This window comes from Mustela nigripes, chromosome 1 (genome assembly GCF_022355385.1).
Source record: "Mustela nigripes isolate SB6536 chromosome 1, MUSNIG.SB6536, whole genome shotgun sequence".
In the NCBI taxonomy this organism is placed as follows: Eukaryota; Metazoa; Chordata; class Mammalia; order Carnivora; family Mustelidae; genus Mustela; species Mustela nigripes.
Genome location: NC_081557.1, coordinates 128966710 through 128984608, shown reverse-complemented (window position 1 = coordinate 128984608; position 17899 = coordinate 128966710). Strand labels below are relative to the sequence as shown.

The following is a 17899-nucleotide window of genomic DNA, read 5'->3' as shown; positions in this document are numbered from 1 at the left end:
TTATGTGACTGATCTTTAATGGTTTGTAAGTAGTATGAACTATTTTGTTTGGGGTAATGGGCCCCAAAAGATGGTTGCCAGACCAGAAGCATCAGTATTACTTGGGAACTTGTTAAAAAGGCAAATCTTGGGCTTAGGTCCAGATCTATAGGAACAGAAACTTTGGTAGTGGGGAGCCCAGCAAATGTTTTAACAAGTCCTCCAGGTGATTTCAGTGTATGTTAAAGCTGGAGATCACTGCTTCAGGGAAAGGAGAACCACCAAAAAGTTTTAGGGAGAATTGTGACTTAGCCAAATTTTAAATAGCAATTCGTATGGAGAAGGAATTAAAGGAGGGAAATTTTAGAGATAAAACAGCTTGGATAGTCTTAGAATAATTAAACTTAGAAATAATTAAATAGAGAAGCAAAAATAGCCATAGGGAAAGAAAATGAATTTGAAAGGTATTTTGGAGTCTTACTGTCTGATTAGATAAGTTTTTAGAGGAAAAGGAGAAAGGAGAAGTCAAGGTGACTGCCGCGTTTCTAAATTGGCTGGGTGAAGGGCTACATAACCAAAAAAGCAAGCAAGAAAGCAAGTTTAAGAGGAAAAATTATTCTTTTCTTGATGTATTAGATTTGAATTACCAGAAGCATATCAACATAAGTAGTTTGATGTGCAGTTGACATTTTGGACTTGAAACTCTGGAAATGGTGATAATTGTTGGTTGTGGTGGTTGAAGTCTAGCTCAACTAACCTGAGTTACATCAGGAGCAGGGGCCTGTGACTGAATCATGAGAACTACCACTGACTGAGAAATTAGATGAAAAAGGCCCTACATTAACAAGTGAAGAGGGTTGCCTGGCTGACTCAGTCAGCAGGGCATGTGACTCTTAATCTTGGGGTTATGAGTTCAACCCTCATATTGAGCATAGAGCTTATTTTTAAAAAAATGAGGAGAATCAAATGAGAAAGAGAGTCTGGAGGGGAGGGGTATCAAAGAAGCTTAGAGAAGAGAGAGTTGGAAGCATAAACACCACAGTCACCACAGAGGTGAAGGGGGATAAGCATCCATTGGATTCAGACAGTTGGACATGATCATCTTAGCGAAATCATTTTTTGTGCTGTATCTATAATAGAAAGATAAAAGATTAGTTAAGAAGTAAAATGGAAGCAAGGAAGCATAAATAAGAAATTAAATGTTTCAGGAAGTTTAGATTATTGATCTTATATTGCCTGTTTATTCATGGCTGCATAAAAGTAATTAAACAAGACTGACCCCATTAGCTAAACATTATTTCTTTGATAATTCAGAAAGAATCAGACCTACAATTAATTGTGATTTAGAGAATCATATACTGTTATTACATGTGTTAAGGAATTTCTAGGAGTGGGCAAACAGAAGCTAGTTCTATCTGCTACTAATATGAGGTGCTTTTTATGTTATGAATGTGTTATTTTATGTTATGTTATGAATATTGCCTACAGATTTTGTATAACTGACTTTCAGCCAATGTTGTGCTCTCAGTCCTAAATTGTAGTCCATGGCTATATGGTAGTTCTTAAAGTATATAGCTGGCACAGTAAGCTGAGCAGAAAATACGTAGAAAGTTTTTTTAGGATTTTATTTATTTTAGAGAGCACACATGGGTGTGCATGAGCTGGGTGGAGGGAGCAGAGGGGGAGAGAGAGGGAGACTGTCAAGTGGATTCCACACTGAGCACAGAGCTTGACTCAGGGCTCAATCCCAGGACCCCAAGATCATGACCCCTGCCAAAATCAAGTGTCAGACATATTAACTGAGTGTGCCACCAAGGCACCCCAATATGTAAAAATTCGAACAAAGGACTTTTAAGGATGGAGTTTGTAGGTGGCATCATAGTTGCTAGAATTAGGCCCTCACTTTTATTGGAAGAGAGGGTAGGCATATTGCCATCTTTTGAATGCTGCTATAGTTCTTCAGAGATTTGTAAATGGCTAAGGAATATACATTGCAGAACATTATGTCTATTTCACACTTGAAAATGTTATATTTTTGCTCTCATGTCCTAAGATTTAGCCAGTCTAGCACTGGGAATTTTAATGACTTCTTTAAAACTGACCACTTGGTAGTCTGCGTGTGTGTGTGCTTTGTAAGGCTTACCTTTATTTTCAGTAGAAGAATCTGTATTTTTTTAAAAATTAAATATTGTTAATCCCTACATTATGTTTTACATCAAAATGCCATAAAAATCTAAATGCAACTGGGATGAAAGTACAGGGAATATCATCAATAGTATTGTAATACATCAATAGTATTGTAATAGTGTTGTATGGTGACAGATGGTAGCTACACTTGTGGCTACTGACCACTTGAAATATGGCTAGTCTGCACTGAGATTTTCTGTATGTTGTAAGTATAAAATTCATACCAAATTTATAAGATCTGATACAAAATTAGTTTTATATTATTATATTTTTTAATGATTTTTAAATATTCTTGATTAAATATGCTATCCTAGTATTCCATTGTGTATATATACCACATCTTCTTGATCCATTCATCTGTTGATGGACATGTAGGTTCTTTCCATAGTTTGGCTATTGTGGACATTGCTACTATGCAGCCATCAAAAGAAATGAAATCTTGCCATGTGCGACAACATGGATGGAACTAGAGCGTATCATGCTTAGCGAAATAAGTCAAGCAGAGAAAGACAACTATCCTATGATCTCCCTGATATGAGGAAGTGGTGATGCAACATGGGGGCTTAAGTGGGTAGGAGAAGAATAAATGAAACAAGATGGGATTGGGAGGGAGACAAACCATAAGTGACTCTTAATCTCACAAAACAAACCGAAGGTTGCTGGGTGGAGGGGGTTTGGGAGAAGGGGGTGGGATTATGGACATTGGGGAGGGTATGTGCTTTGGTGAGTGCTGTGAAGTGTGTAAACCTGGTGATTCACAGACCTGTACCCCTGGGGATAAAAATAAATGTTTATAAAAAAAATAAAAAATTAAATTGAAAAAAATAAAAAAAATTAAAAAAAACAAAAAAAAATATGCTATCCTAAAATTATTTTCACCTTTTTAAAAAAATGTGGCTTCTAGAAATTTTAAGTTATACATGTGGCTTGCATTATATTTTCATTTGGACAGCACGAGTGTAATGTCTTGACAATCCTTTTATTACCCCCAGTTTTTTTGGCTTGGGCATCCCAGTATTGAACATGAACATATTTAATATTTAAGTAGTATGTATATTTCTGTTATAATTACCAGGCTTCGATTAAAAAAAGCTTAGGGTTAACCTCAAATCTATTTTAAAAAGTCTAAATTATAAATACTAAATTCAAAACTGAGTTAATCTTTTACCATCTAAACTGTTCCTTCTCCAGTACTGTTAAGGTCCAAAGTTGAAACCTGGGTATCATTCTAACTCTCTTTCCTTCACTTTTTACAGTTGATATAAGTAATAACTTGAATCTTTCTGAAATCTATCCCTTTTTCTTCACTCCCACTGCTACTTCCTTGAGGCTCTCACTAGTTCTCACATAGACTGTTGTAGTCATCTTAGAGATGACCTTTTGCTCCGTACCCCTCCTCCAAAGAGACATCTCATCTCATTATCCCCAGAATCTGGCATAGAACAGAACCTATAGTGAGCGCTCAGTAAATGTTTGTTGATTGAGCAGATGACAGAACTGCTGGTGTTAAAAGTTGTAGAATGAAAAAAGACTTTTGGGTGCCTGACTGACTCCCTCAGTAGAGCATGCAGCTCTTGATCTCGGGCTTGTGATTTCAAGCCCCACATTGGGTGTAAAGATTGCTGAAGGAAAAAAAGACTTTTATTCCTTAAATAATGTTTGTGTATACAATAGCATACACAAAGTGACTGCAGATGTAATTCTCTGGCTGAACTTGTCAGTGCTTTAAAAAAATATTCAACTTTGCATCATATTCTTTAATTCACTTTTCTTTATTGGATAGTCTTGGAAGTGGTGGTATAATAAATGTTCTATTTTGCCAAGGATTTTGATTTGCCAATATAAGTTTATGGCATTCAGTCCAGAGAATCATTGGTGCCATGAAGACAGCTCCTTGTTTTTGTCTGGAGTCCCTGTGGGATTAAACTACATCTGGCAATAAGTAGGGATTCTGGTCTGGCCATCTTCAAAGGCTAGAGACTGCTAGTATTTATCAGATCTATGAGGATAAGCAAATGGGAAAGGATTAATTTTTGTTTTTGTTTTTTCTTTTTTAGTTTTGTTTTCCTTCCCTGTGTAACTGACTATAAAATAAAAACTCCAGAAGGTCACCCTCCAAATTAATACTTTTCAGTGGTTGCTAGAGGAAATCTGTTCTTTTTTCTATACATAGATAGATAGTTGAGAATTTTGTATTGATACTTTAATTACTTAAGTGTGTATTTTTTTAACTAGTTTACCTTAATATAACAACCATTTATAGTACTCAAAATTAATTTCCTAAGGATACTTTCCTAATTCTTTTTAATGGATTGAGCATTTACTATACCACTTTTAGACATTTTAACATCTGTAGTATTGGGGCATCATGGTTAGCATTTGGAGGCTCTTGTTTCCTGTTTATCTATGTGGGAAAGTTAACTCAGAATTTCTGAGGAGAACCTTGGACCTGTCTTAGCATAGCATAGGCTACTACCCCTTTCAAGTGAAGATGGACCTGCCTTCTATAGAGGCTTATTTGTGTCTTTCTCCTTATACTCTTCACATTTTTGAGATACTATTAGTCTTGTGACTCATTTAGCTGCTGGTGAAGCATGTGTCTCTACATTTAACTGACAAAATAAAATGGCTGCATTCCAGGTACTTGTCATGGAGTGTAATCTAGAATTTACCATTCAAAGCCTTACCTAAGAGAAATAATGTTTATGCAGGATTGCCTGAAGAGTATGTAGTCTCTCCATTTGTCTATACTTTAAATCTATCCCAGGATTAAGTGAGTCCCTCTGAGAGTCACATACCTGGATTCCATCATATTGCCAAGGGAGGAATTTCTTATCTCAGGAATAGAAATAATGTGTTTTTCTAGGCCATCTGGTTTGTTTTTACATTATGGTCATTTTTGACTCTTGTAAGTGTTCGTGTTTCTTTCTTTATGTTGCCTGCTAGAAAGCTTAGGAACAAATATATGGTGTACTTCTAAGTCTATCGAATTTCATGGCATGATTTTTATATACTTCTAATTTTTGCATTACCTTCTCTTATGTTAAATTTATCTTGGTGCATATGCATTGCTTTAAGCTCCATGTACTGTTTTCTTCATGAAGTCATGCAAAATTCAAACACATAATAAAATAGATGGGCATATCTATCATTTAATTATAGTTGTTCCCCATTTGTTCTTACTAAATAGAATGTTTTTAAAAGCCCCATCTCCCTATGTGTGTTATACTGTAACTAGTTTAAAATATCTGTATATTATGAATTCCTAGGTTTCAGATTAAGAGTGACCTAAGGTTGAAATGTTAATTAAATGTTTTAAAGTTCTGTAGCTCTAAAGAAAATAGTTGGATAAAATGTCAGCATATAGGAATATTTTAAACATTAGAAAAAAATCATCTCTCTGAAAAGGAGGGTAATTGCACAAGTTTGCCTAATCCTTTTGATCTTGGCACACAGCAATACAGACTTCAGTTGAGATTAAAACTATGAATTTCAAAGGAAACATGGCCTTCAGTGTGTAAAATATATAACAGCTGGTTGACTAGTCCATTTAAAACTACACAATAACAATCGTAGACAGAATGATTCTCCTGCCAGAAGATGCACGAGTGCTTGATGGTTATATCAAGATATGATACTAACTCACACTTTCTTTAGTAATGATATAAATGTAGAAATGAACAGTATGCTGCTGGCTTCAAAATCTTTCTTCTGCTCAGCAGTTCAAGGGCAGTTTAGAAGTACAGAATTCCTTTTAGTGATTTCTCTATCTGCTTTTCAGCATGAACTTCAGTGTGTTGTTGACTGAATTTCATTTTTTTCAACTGTCAGATATAATTTCTATTCTTAGCATCCCATAATTTCTCTCTCTAAATCCTTGATCCTTTTTTCTCTGACATTCATTACTTATTGTTCTTAATGTCACAGCTTCTCACATATTGTTAAGCCCTCAAAGTTAAACTTTTTTTTTGTAAATAGCATATAATTTGTTTCATGTTTTTGTTCTATATGAAGGTGAATGTCTGAATTCCGAAGCATTGTGATATATTTATAATCAATATAAGAGAATGTTAAGCACATGTTAGATTATAGTTATTTCATATTCCAATATTTTCACTGTTGTGTTTATCCGAACAAGTAATTATTAACTAGTTTAATATTCCTACATGCTGACATTTTATCCAACTATTTTCTTTAACTAGTTTAATTTTTTTAAAAAATGAGGATTAATGTGGCTTTGTCGAAAATACCATTTGGAAAGTATATTTATATTCTGAACTTGCATCTGTTCAATTATGAAAAAATGATTTTGTTTTGAAAAACAAAATCTTTTGTTTCTTGAAAATTTTGATATAATAACAAATTTCTTTACTATTCTTTACATTTATTTAGAAGAAGGAACTTATAGAAAAATAAAAAATTTTCTAATCTTACTTGAATTCATCACAAATTCGGAACCAGCATTTAAGGAGTTAATGTATCTTATTAGGGGCACAGGAAATCTGGCAACTATTGCAGAAACTAGACCTAATGGTGCACACAAACAATTTGTCAGTCTTCTTAAATGTGAATAGCTTTCCGCAAAGTGGCTGCTCTTGCTTTGTTTGAACAGGCTAAACTTTTCCTTTTTGGACTTTAAATCTTAGAAGTGAAATATGATCCACATATTCAATCAAAATCATTTAATTCAAAGCATATTTTGATTGGAACAAAGTTGACATGGAAAGAAACTCTAGAATAAAAAAGTTGAAAGGACTTTATATCATATATTTAGCAGGAAAATTTGAAACAGTTCTAATTAGGCTGAAAAAAACAGCTTTCTTCAATGTAAATTACAAAGGTCATATATCAATGTTAAGGAAACATTACCACTAGTGTTTGAAATCCAGCACATGCAAACATAACAGACCAGTTCATTTTAAATCTGTGTGTGTGTGCGTGTGTGTGTTTGTGTAGGAAGAAGGCTGTATTAAATGTATTTGAAGTGAAAAATACTTAAAATTCCAAGTTCATAATGTTGTATATTACATTCTGGCCAATCCCAACATTAGCTCATTTGAAACATGCGATCTATACTCAAAACGAATTCATACTCTTAATAAAAATGTATGAAACTAATTTTTATTCTTCCATTTAAAACATAATTGGGGGATGCCTGGGCGGCTCAGTTGGTTAAGCATCTGACTTTGGCTCAGATCATGATCCCAGGGTCCTGGGATCGAGCCCTGCATTGGGTTCCCTGCTCAGCGGAGAGCCTGCTTCTTCACCTCCCTCTGCCTGCTGCTCTGCCTACTTCTACCCTCTGTCTCTCTCTCAAATAAATAAAATCTTTTAAAAATAAATAAATAAATAAAACATAATTGAGGACATGACTAGCTCAGTCAGAAAAGCATGCAACTCTTGATCTCAAGGTTGTGAGTTCGAGCACTACATTGGGTGTACATTACATAAAAATTTTTTAAAGCTCTTTATAATATGATTTAAGAATAAAAATAAATGAATAAATAAAATAAAAAATGATTAAATACATATTATATTTAAATGCCTACCAGGTCAAGAGGGTTAGTCATTGATTTTTATTTTCTTTTTTGATACTTACAGCTAATGCATTTTGAATCTCAGGACTAAATCGGGTCTTCTGGAAGCCTAAGAAGGGAAGTTGGTGGTATAGTTGTGCAGAAATGTGTATCTGGGTTACACAGACCTACTTCCTTCTGGTTACACCATTATATTTCTTTTTTTTTTTTTTTTTTTAGATTTTATTTATTTATTTGACAGAGAGAGATTATAAGTAGGCAGAGAGGCAGGCAGAGAGAGAGAGGAGGAAGCAGGCTCCCTGCTGAGCAGAGAGCCCGATGCGGGACTCGATCCCAGGACCCTGAGATCATGACCTGAGCCGAAGGCAGCGGCTTAACCCACTGAGCCACCCAGGTGCCCACACCATTATATTTCTATACGTAAAGATTTGTAAATGCTATTTGATTTTTTTTCCATAAAAATCATTTGTCCTGTAGATATCAGTAGCTTTTATTTGATGGCTTTTTGAAATTGGTTTTGTATGAGAACATTTAACAAAAGCATAAATAAATATCAGCATTAATTTGGGAATAATACACAAATAAGGTTTTCAGGTCTTGAGAGGAACAGTTATCTTTCTTTTGTTAATTAAAATTTGTTTTCTTGATTTTACATCATTTTTACATTAGAGAAAATTTGATTGAAAATAAAAGGAAATTGCTGGAGTATCTCTAAAGCATACATAGATTAACAAACACATGATTAATGCCTTTTATTTTAGAATTTTTATTCCAAGATAGCTTAGAATGTTTTGGAAAAAACAAGCCATTTCTACATAAATTATCATATTATTTGATTGTATTAGAGGAAACTAGAATAATTTTAAATAATATTTTTTATCAATAAATAATTCATTTCCTTAATGGGTTAGTTTCAGTAACACATAGATTACATTCTTTCAATGAGATTTATTGTGGGACACATATTCATATATGTTATAATTAATTCTGACACAAGATTACACAAATGAGTTGTTTATGAATAATTTACTATTATCTTTATAATATTAAAGTTTGAATTTGTTGATGTTGTGCATGTGAACCAAACAAATGAAAGTTACTAATAAGTATTTGTATTTGACATCTGTATACTATACTTTTTAGCATATCTCAAGTGTGTTAGTCTCTGTTTAATAGATCTCATTAAAAAAACAGATATCAGCCCCAAGACAGTTTGTCAAGACTAATATGAGTCCCCCTGGATTGGATTGACAATTTGTGTGAGGCTTCATATGATAGTCTTTTCATAGTCTTATTTGATCCTTAACAATTGGACATTAGTCACTGATTTATTTTATAATAACTCAGATGAGTTGAATATTACTGTATTGTGTTGGACATTTTAGTGGATTTTCTTTTTACAAATTTTACTCAGAGCACACATTGGATGTAAATGATGTATCCAGCCTGCTAGGGGAGTACTAACAATTGATTGGTTAGGTTTGAGAGCAGCATGGGAAGAATGTTACTATCCCTGAGCTGCAAACCGTATTTAACTCCAGTCTTAATGAGGACTGTCTGACCTAAAGGCTTTGAAAAATCACAAATGCTTAGCATTCCCCTGTCATGTTTTTATTTTTTTGTGACTAAAAATGTGGATATAAGTATTTTATATCAACATATAAAAAGAGATTTAAAGAATTTTTAATGTTTTATGATTTATGTTTTTGAATTTCAAAAACACAAGTTATAAGATGTAATCTCAGGGTATTCCAGTTTGAATTATTTGTAATCTTTCTCTCAGTAATTTCCTCCGGCTTGTCTTTACCTCAAGTCTTTATTAAGTGCGTTTGTTTATTAGACATACTTTTGGCTAGGCAGTTATTATTCACTGCTGCCAAAGGGATGTTAAAATCCAGAACTGACGTTGTACTGAGATGATTTTAAACCTCTTTGGAACTCTTCTACCCATAGCAGTTGTTCTTTTGGATCCCCTTTTAAAACTTTGGTAAATTGTAAGAAATGCTTGAAGACCACTAATGAGATTTTTAGTTCAGTTTTTAAAAATGTTTTGAAGTCTATCCGTGAACTTCTGGAAAAGATTTTGCCAATAATTCCATGAATTACTAGGCAACCCCTTAAGGCTTGACCAATATGACAGTGTAAAGGGAGGGGTGAACCATGAAACTGTGGTCATCCTCTGCATGTGTGTTTGAGGTGTAATGGGGTCACACAGTGTCTTTCATTTCAACATTTTTGCTTAATGTTCTGACATAGTATCAACATATAAAGGTTTAAGCATCTAAATATTACCAAGTTCACCATTTTTAATGTGCATAAAGAAGTAATTGACATTAAGAAAACTCACAATTCTTTGATGACACATAAAATAAAATTACCCTGCTTTTTAAAGCTTTAATATTGAGAAAATTCCCTCATACTTTATCATGTGCTGAGCTTACTGGAATTTTATAGTCTCAAATCGCAACACCACGGACACTCAGGAGACTCCTGACTGTTTTATCTTATTAAACAATTTTGAAATCATTAATTTTTAATTAGCTTGGATGCAGGGTTTTTTTATTGTTTCAATAGTGTGTGTATATGAAATAAACGTTTTTTATTTAAACTACTGGCGAGAGTATTATTTACATAAATAAGTGTAGGTTCCTTCTAAAAGTACATACTGTGAGTTTTCTTCATACAGTCACACTTTTTTTGTAGACTCAGAGATGTTACTTGCTAATCTATTATAGTAGGGCTTTTCAGCAGTTTATTAACTCAGATTTTGAACAACTAAAAAGAATGTAAGCTAAAGATATGTGTAGGTCCTTCCTGATTGAAAGTTCTAATTAAGTGAATTGGAGAAAATTAACTGAAATTAGCTGTCAGAAAGTCACATTTAAATGAGTGATGAGCTAGTCTGGCAGTAAACATTTAAATGATATAAATTGCCATTTAAGTGTATGGTTTAATGTTTGTCATGCATTAATGTGACATGAGACTGCAGTGACAATCAAGCAGCTTGCTCTAATTTGAACATATTTAGAGCTTTTGTGTGGAGTGCACTGCACACAAATTAAGACAATTGCTGTTTTTATGTGTCACTTTAAACATGGCCCCCATTGCCCCATCCCTACCCAAGGCCCGAGTTAATGAAACAAACGTATCATTTTTGTGTGCAACTTCCATTAATAATTCCTGAATTTTCAGATTAATTTTAAATCCATGTACTTAAAATAGGAATTTACTTAGTTATTACAAGCCTTTCTCTATTTCCAATAATATTCAGCAGTTCTCTTAGCTATTTACTAAATTTATAAATATCATGAGTTTTATAAGAGATGTCTAAAACAACTTTCACTGTTGAAGCTAGCTAAATATTTTTATTTCATTTTGGGTATACTTTGGAATATGAGAATTACAAGAGTTTTATTTACAGAATAATTTTTTCATTATATATAGTATGTGGTATATTGTGTCATCCTCTTAAATATTAAAGGAAATATATTATTTGAATTCAGTTGTAAATGTTTTTGATTCTCAGGCACTTATTTTAGATAAGGATTTCTTTTTTTAAGATTTTATTTTTTGAGTAATCTACACCCAAGAGGGGCTCAGTTTCACAACCCCAAGATTAAGGGTCACATGCTCCACTGACAGCCAGGCAGGTACCCTCATATGCACTTATTTTAATAAAGCATAGACTTATACAAGTGTACACCTGTGAGCTAATAGAAACGTCTTTTGTCATGAGGTGGTTTATATCTTACTGGTTGCTTGCTGTAAAGGTCATTCAATTTTGTTTTAAAACCAACAGATTTCTTTTTATACTATTGATATTGTAGTAAGCCACACCAAAAACACATCACAGCTGTATACTCACTACACATAGAGTAAGCGTTTCAATGAGCTATATCATCTGTACAATTTGATATACTTCAAATTGGGCTTCCCTGTTTCAGTTTTAGAGCTCTGTGATTTGAATAGCATTACTGATAGATAAAATAGTCCATAATGCTAAAGCTTTATGGTGAAATAACTTTAAAGAATTTTAAATAATACAAATTTGAATACATCTATAAAAAAATGTGTCCAGTTTTTTAAACTCTTTTGTATTTATAACTTTATCAAATTCAGCAAACAATTATTAGTACCTACTGTGTTTTAGGTGCAGTGCTGGTAACTGGGAAAGTAATGATGAATTGAAGTGGATTCAGCATTTCCACTGGATACTTGATTATGTTCATTCATTGTTTATTGGACACATAAGTAACATAATAATTACAGTATCCCTCCAAAGATAAAATTTGCTGGAGTAGAAACTCAGTTGAAATAGCTAAATAATTTGGTTATAGTTATTGCAGTAGACAAGAAAATGTTTATATCTAGAAAAATCGTAAGCCTTTCAGGTGGATAGTAAATAGGTGATGTTTTCACATTTTTTCCAAAGTAGCCTTTACATTGCATCACCTCCATTCTTTGAAGCATAAATTGGGTACCTGTGAGGCCCTGAGTTACAAATATGACCAAAATAGACTCAGTCCTGGCCCTCACAGTGCTTACGGTGTAGTAGAATCATACTGACATGTAACCAACGTAATACAGTTCAGTGTGACAAGTGCCAGAAATTTTCTAATTATAAACAAAGGAGAACTGACTCCGTTGGAAAATAGGACATCAGAATAAGTCTATTCACAGTAAATTTAGTGTAAAACTTTACTGCTTGTTCTAAATTTCTCTATTTTTTAAAAAGCTGAAATCAGTATAACAATATGATCTGTGCCCTCTTTTTCAGGCCCTGGAGAGTGAATTTGTTTCCTGCCAGCTTCACCAATGGATTGATCTCATTTTTGGCTATAAACAGCTAGGACCAGAGGCTGTTCGATCCCTCAATGTGTTCTATTACCTGACCTATGAAGGAGCTGTCAATCTGAATTCAATAACTGATCCTGTATTGAGAGAGGTAAATTTCTGACTGGATCTCTCAGGTATCTTTAGACTAGAAGGTACTGGATATCCTCCTCCCGTGCTTTCATTTGCTTATGATGAAACTAAAAACCAGATGAGTGAAGTGAGTTGAGCAGAATGACCTCTCAGGTAGTGACCTAAGCTGGAACTTGAATCCAAGACTGGCCTCCGCAAAACATTTGAGTCAATATAAAATGAGCACTTCTTCAGTTTGAACCCATTCAGGGATCATTGATCATATTTACAATTTTTATAACTTTGAAGGCTACTCTCATAAAAGTGTTAGGAAAATAGTAATTATTAAAATATTATAAGCATAAATCTTTTTAAATGTGATAAAACATATATATATGTAAAACTCATATATACATATATATAGTACATAAGTCTATGTTAACCAAATAGAAGTTAAGAGTTGGAAGGAAGTCTCAACCTTGTTTTATCTTTGTCATTTATTTTCTTAGGTAGAACACTCAACACATAGTTTTAATAAATACAACATAAACCAAAAAGTCTGCATATAGCCTTGATAATTTTATTTTTAATCTAGTTATGCATTCTCCTAATGCTAACATACAGCATGTACAAAGATTATAGAGTTAGACCATCATAAGTATCTATACAATTTTAGAACAAGCATATTTAAGAAACCAAGAGTGATTCATAGGGAATGTTTTATATCACTGTAAAGGGAACATTATTTGTGATGAGTAAGGCTTGCTATTTTTCACCAACATGTGATGCATTCCTTTTTAATTCTACTTATGACACGGTAATATTGACAGTATACATATTTAAATATATTTGCCAGTATATATTATTGTCTGCTTTATGTCCCAGATAACAAACAGTACACAAACAGAGGCATCGTGTATTATGTGTACATTTGTCTTAAATTGCACAGGTTTTGACATTTTTTTTTAAAGATTTTATTTATCTATTTGACAGAGAGAGATCACAAGTAGATGGAGAGGCAGGCAGAGAGAAAGAGAGGGAAGCAGGCTCCCTGCGGAGCAGAGAGCCCGATGCGGGACTCGATCCCAGGACCCTGAGATCATGACCTGAGCCGAAGGCAGCGGCTTAACCCACTGAGCCACCCAGGCGCCCCAAATTGCACAGGTTTTGAATTGTTATTTTTCAGCTTAATTTAGAGCTGGAATCAAAGGAACTCATGAAGACTTTTCTAATTTTTCAGTTCTTTGAAAATGTTCTTTGCAGGGCCATTTTATTTTATTAGAGCAACAACTGATTGCACAATACAGAATATACATATTTCCATATATGAAACCGAGGTTACAGCAAACATACAAATGTTGTTACAAAACAGTATATAATTTCATTGTTAGAATAGAAAAGCATAGACCAGCTTCCTTTTTTGTTCTAAAAGCATTTGAACAGTGTTACTTTGTTTTATAGATGTCCATAATTCTTCAACAAATACATCACCTATTTTTATTTTTTCATGTGCCCTTATAGTAATTATTCATATGTCTGCCTAGCTGCTTTATGACTGAAATCACAGTATAAATTTCATTTTACTATCTCCTGTTTTTTAAATATTTTTAAAATAATTTTTAATTTTTTAATTAACATATATTATTATCCCCAGGGGTATGGGTCTATGAATTGCCAGGTTTACACACTTCACAGCACTCACCATAGTACATACCTTCCCCAATGTCCATAACCCAACCACCCTTTCCCTTACCCCCTCCCCCCAGCAACTCTCAGTTTGTTTTGTGTGATTAAGAGTCTCTTATGGGGGGGCTCCTGGGTTGCTCAGTGGATTAAGCCACTGCCTTCGGCTCAGGTCATGATCTCAGTGTCTTGGGATCGAGCCCCGCATCAGGCTCTCTGCTCAGCGGGGAGCCTGCTTCCCTTTCTTTCTCTGCCTAACTCACTGCCTACTTGTGATCTCTCTCTCTGTCAAATAAATTAAAAAAAAAATCTTTAAAAAAAAAGTCTCTTATGGTTTGTCTCCCTCCCAATCCCATCTTGTTTCATTTATTCCTTTCCTACCCCCCAAGCCCCTCACGTTGCCTCTCAACTTCCCCATATCAGGGGGATCATATGGTAATTGTCTCTCTCTGATTGATTTATTTTGCTAAGCATAATACCCTCTAGTTCCATCTACGTTGTAGCAAATGGCAAGATTTCATTTGTTTGATGGCTGCATAATACTCTATTGTGTATATATACCATATCTTCTTTATCCTAGAATCTCCTGTTTTACTTAACATAGCAGCATATTTAGCAATAATCTGTAATGTTAATTTTGAAATTCTATAGTACTCTGTAGAGTTGCCATGAAGATATACTTAACACTTTCTTCCGATATGGGATCCTATATTTTTTTAGAGACTATTGGAATATCAAAGATGATAGAACATGCCTTCCTTGTCATTAAAGTTTATGCTACATTTGCATGGTAAAGGATGGCTCTCAGCTTGTACCCTTGTGATACTACTGGTTAAAAAGTGAAACGTTTAATTAGCGGGTTGTTTACAGAATGTAATTGGTTCTTTGTTTTATGAGGGAATTTTTGTTGCTGTTTTTTTGCTTTTTTGTTTTTCCCTTTTATCTGTTTTACCCATTCCCCACACTCACCTTGTCTCTGGCAACTACCAGTTTGTTCTCTGTATTTAAGAGTCTGGTTTTTTTGGTTGTCTCTTTTTCCTTTTGTTTGTTTGTTTGTTTAATTTTTAAATTCTACATATGAATGAAATCATGTGATACTTGTCTTTCTCTGACTTGTTTCACTTAGCATTATACCCTAAGGTATAAGGTAGGTCCATCCATGTTGTTGTGAATGGCAAGATTTCATTTTTTATGGCTGAGTAATATTCACACATACATATACATACATATACATACATATACCCCGCATCTTCTTTATCCATTCATCTACAGATGGACTTGGGTTGCTTTCAAAGCTTGGCTATTGTACATAGTGCTGAAGTAAACATGGGAGTGCCTTTATCTTTTTGAATTCATGTTTTAATTGTTTTGGGGTAAACAGTAGTGAAATTACTGGATCATAAGGTAATTCTATTTTTAATTTTTTGAGGAATGTCTGTACTGTTTTCTACAGTGGCTGCACCAGTTTGCATTCCCACCAACAGTGTACAAGTGTTTTTTTTTCTCCACATCCTTGCCAACAGTTGTTATTTCTTGTCTTTAATTTTAGCCCTCTGACTGATATGAGATGATATTTCATTGTGGTTTTGATTTGCATTTCCCTGATGATGAGTGATACTGAACATCTTTTTATGTGTCTGTTGGCCATCCAAAAGACATTTGGAAAAATGTCTATTTAGATCCTCTGCCCATTTATTTTTTCCAATTGGATTATTTGGTGTTTGCTGTTAAGTTGTAGAAGCTCTTGATATTCTTGGGATAATTAATCCTTTTTTGGATATATCGTTTGCAAATATGTTCTCCCATTTGGTAGGTTGCTTTTTCATTTTGTTGATGGTTTCCTTTGCTGTGCAAAAACTTTTTATTTTGGTGTAGTCTCCATAGTTGAATTTTGCTTTATTTCTCTTGCCTGAGAGGACAGATCTGGAAAAATGTCCCTGTGCTGATATTAGAGAAATTATAACCTATGCTTTCTTCTAGGATTTTTGTGGTTTCAGATCTCACATTTAGGCCTTTAATTCATTTGGGGTTTGTTTTTGTGATTGGTATAACAAACCATACACAGTTTCATTATTTTGCATGTAGTTGTTTAGTTTTCCCAGTACCATTTGTTGAAGAGACTATTTTTTCCCCATTGTATATTCTTGCCTCCTTTGTTACAGATTAATTGACCAGACATGCATGGGTTTGTTTCTGGGCTCTCTCTTCTGTTTCATAGATCTATGTGTCTTTTTGTGCTGGTACCATACTGTTTTGATTACTTCAGATTTGTAGCATTTCTTGAAATCTAGGATTGTGATACCTCCAGCTTTTTTCTTCTTTCTCAAGGTTGCTTTGGCCCTTTTGGGTCTTCTGGTTCCATACAAATTATAAAACTGTTAGGAAAGAAATTGAAGATGACACAAATGGAAAGATATCCTATGTCATAGATTAGATGAACCAATATAGTTAAAATGTCCACTCTACACAAAGCAATCTACAGATTTAATGCAGTCTCTGTCAAAATATGAACAATATTTTTCATGGAACTGGGACAAATAATAATCAGTTTTGGCTCTTTGTTATTATTCTGGACTAACCCCCTCTCTTACTCATATTTGCCAATGATTTACCAAAGAAGTTTACCATTTAGTATTTAAAGTATAATGTAAAAGAGCACTGTTCAGTACAGTAGCTACTAGTCCTATGTAGCTGTTATACATTTGAAATATGGCTAGTGTGACTGAAAAACTGAATATTTAATTTTATTTATTTCTGATTAATCCAAACTTAAATTGCCTGTATGGCTAGTACACAGTATGGCTATAATGACCATTGGCTATCATATATCTTTGGTGACCATATTTTCTGAATCCAAATTCTAGGCATGGGGTCAGACAATAGGATAGTAAATGTTTGTTAAATTAACTTGGTAGAATGTTTGAATTTTGTTTTAGTCCATTTAGATATTAGACATATAATTGAAATATATGTATAAATTAAATAATATTTTTCTTTCATTTAAACTAACATGTTAGGACTTCAAATAATGTTTTGTTATAAAAATATAGCATAAAACTTACCATTTTAACCATTTTGAGTGTAATTCAGTGTTGTGCAACCATTACTACCATCCATTTCCAGAAGTTTTCCATCTTCCCAAACTGAAACTCTGTATTCCTTGAAACAGTAACTCTTGATCCACGCCCCCACTCCTCCTTAGTCCTTGACTACCCCCATTTTGTTTTCTATCTCTAGGAATTCAACTACTGTAGGTACCTCATAGAAGTGGAGTCACATATTCATCCTTTTCAGCCTATTTCACTTAGCATAGTATCTCCAATGTTCATCTGTATTGTAGCATATGTCAAAATTTACTTCCTTATAAGGATGAATAATATCCCATTATTTGGGCATACCATATTTTGTTTATCCATTCTTCTGATTATGGACATTTTGAGTTGTTTTCACCTTTGGCTATTGTGAATAGTGTTTCTATAAACATTGGTGTGTAAGTGTCTGTTTAGATCTCTGCTTTCAGTTCTCTTATATATATACCCAAAAGTAGATTTCTAGATTTTATGGTATTTAGCTTTTCAAGGAGCTACCTCAAAAGTATTTATTTTTCA

The 17899-nt window shown here is 33.7% G+C and overlaps 1 protein-coding gene across 4 annotated transcripts in view; it reads left to right on the top strand.

Moving 5' to 3' along the window:
• LRBA (LPS responsive beige-like anchor protein) overlaps positions 1-17899 on the top strand; it is a 729505-nt gene that overhangs the window by 637180 nt on the left and 74426 nt on the right. For all 4 annotated transcript variants that reach the window (XM_059373625.1, XM_059373604.1, XM_059373615.1 and 1 more), the window contains exon 48: positions 12481-12648. In XM_059373625.1, the coding sequence (XP_059229608.1) occupies positions 12481-12648 (168 nt within the window). The remainder of the gene's footprint in view (positions 1-12480; positions 12649-17899) is intronic.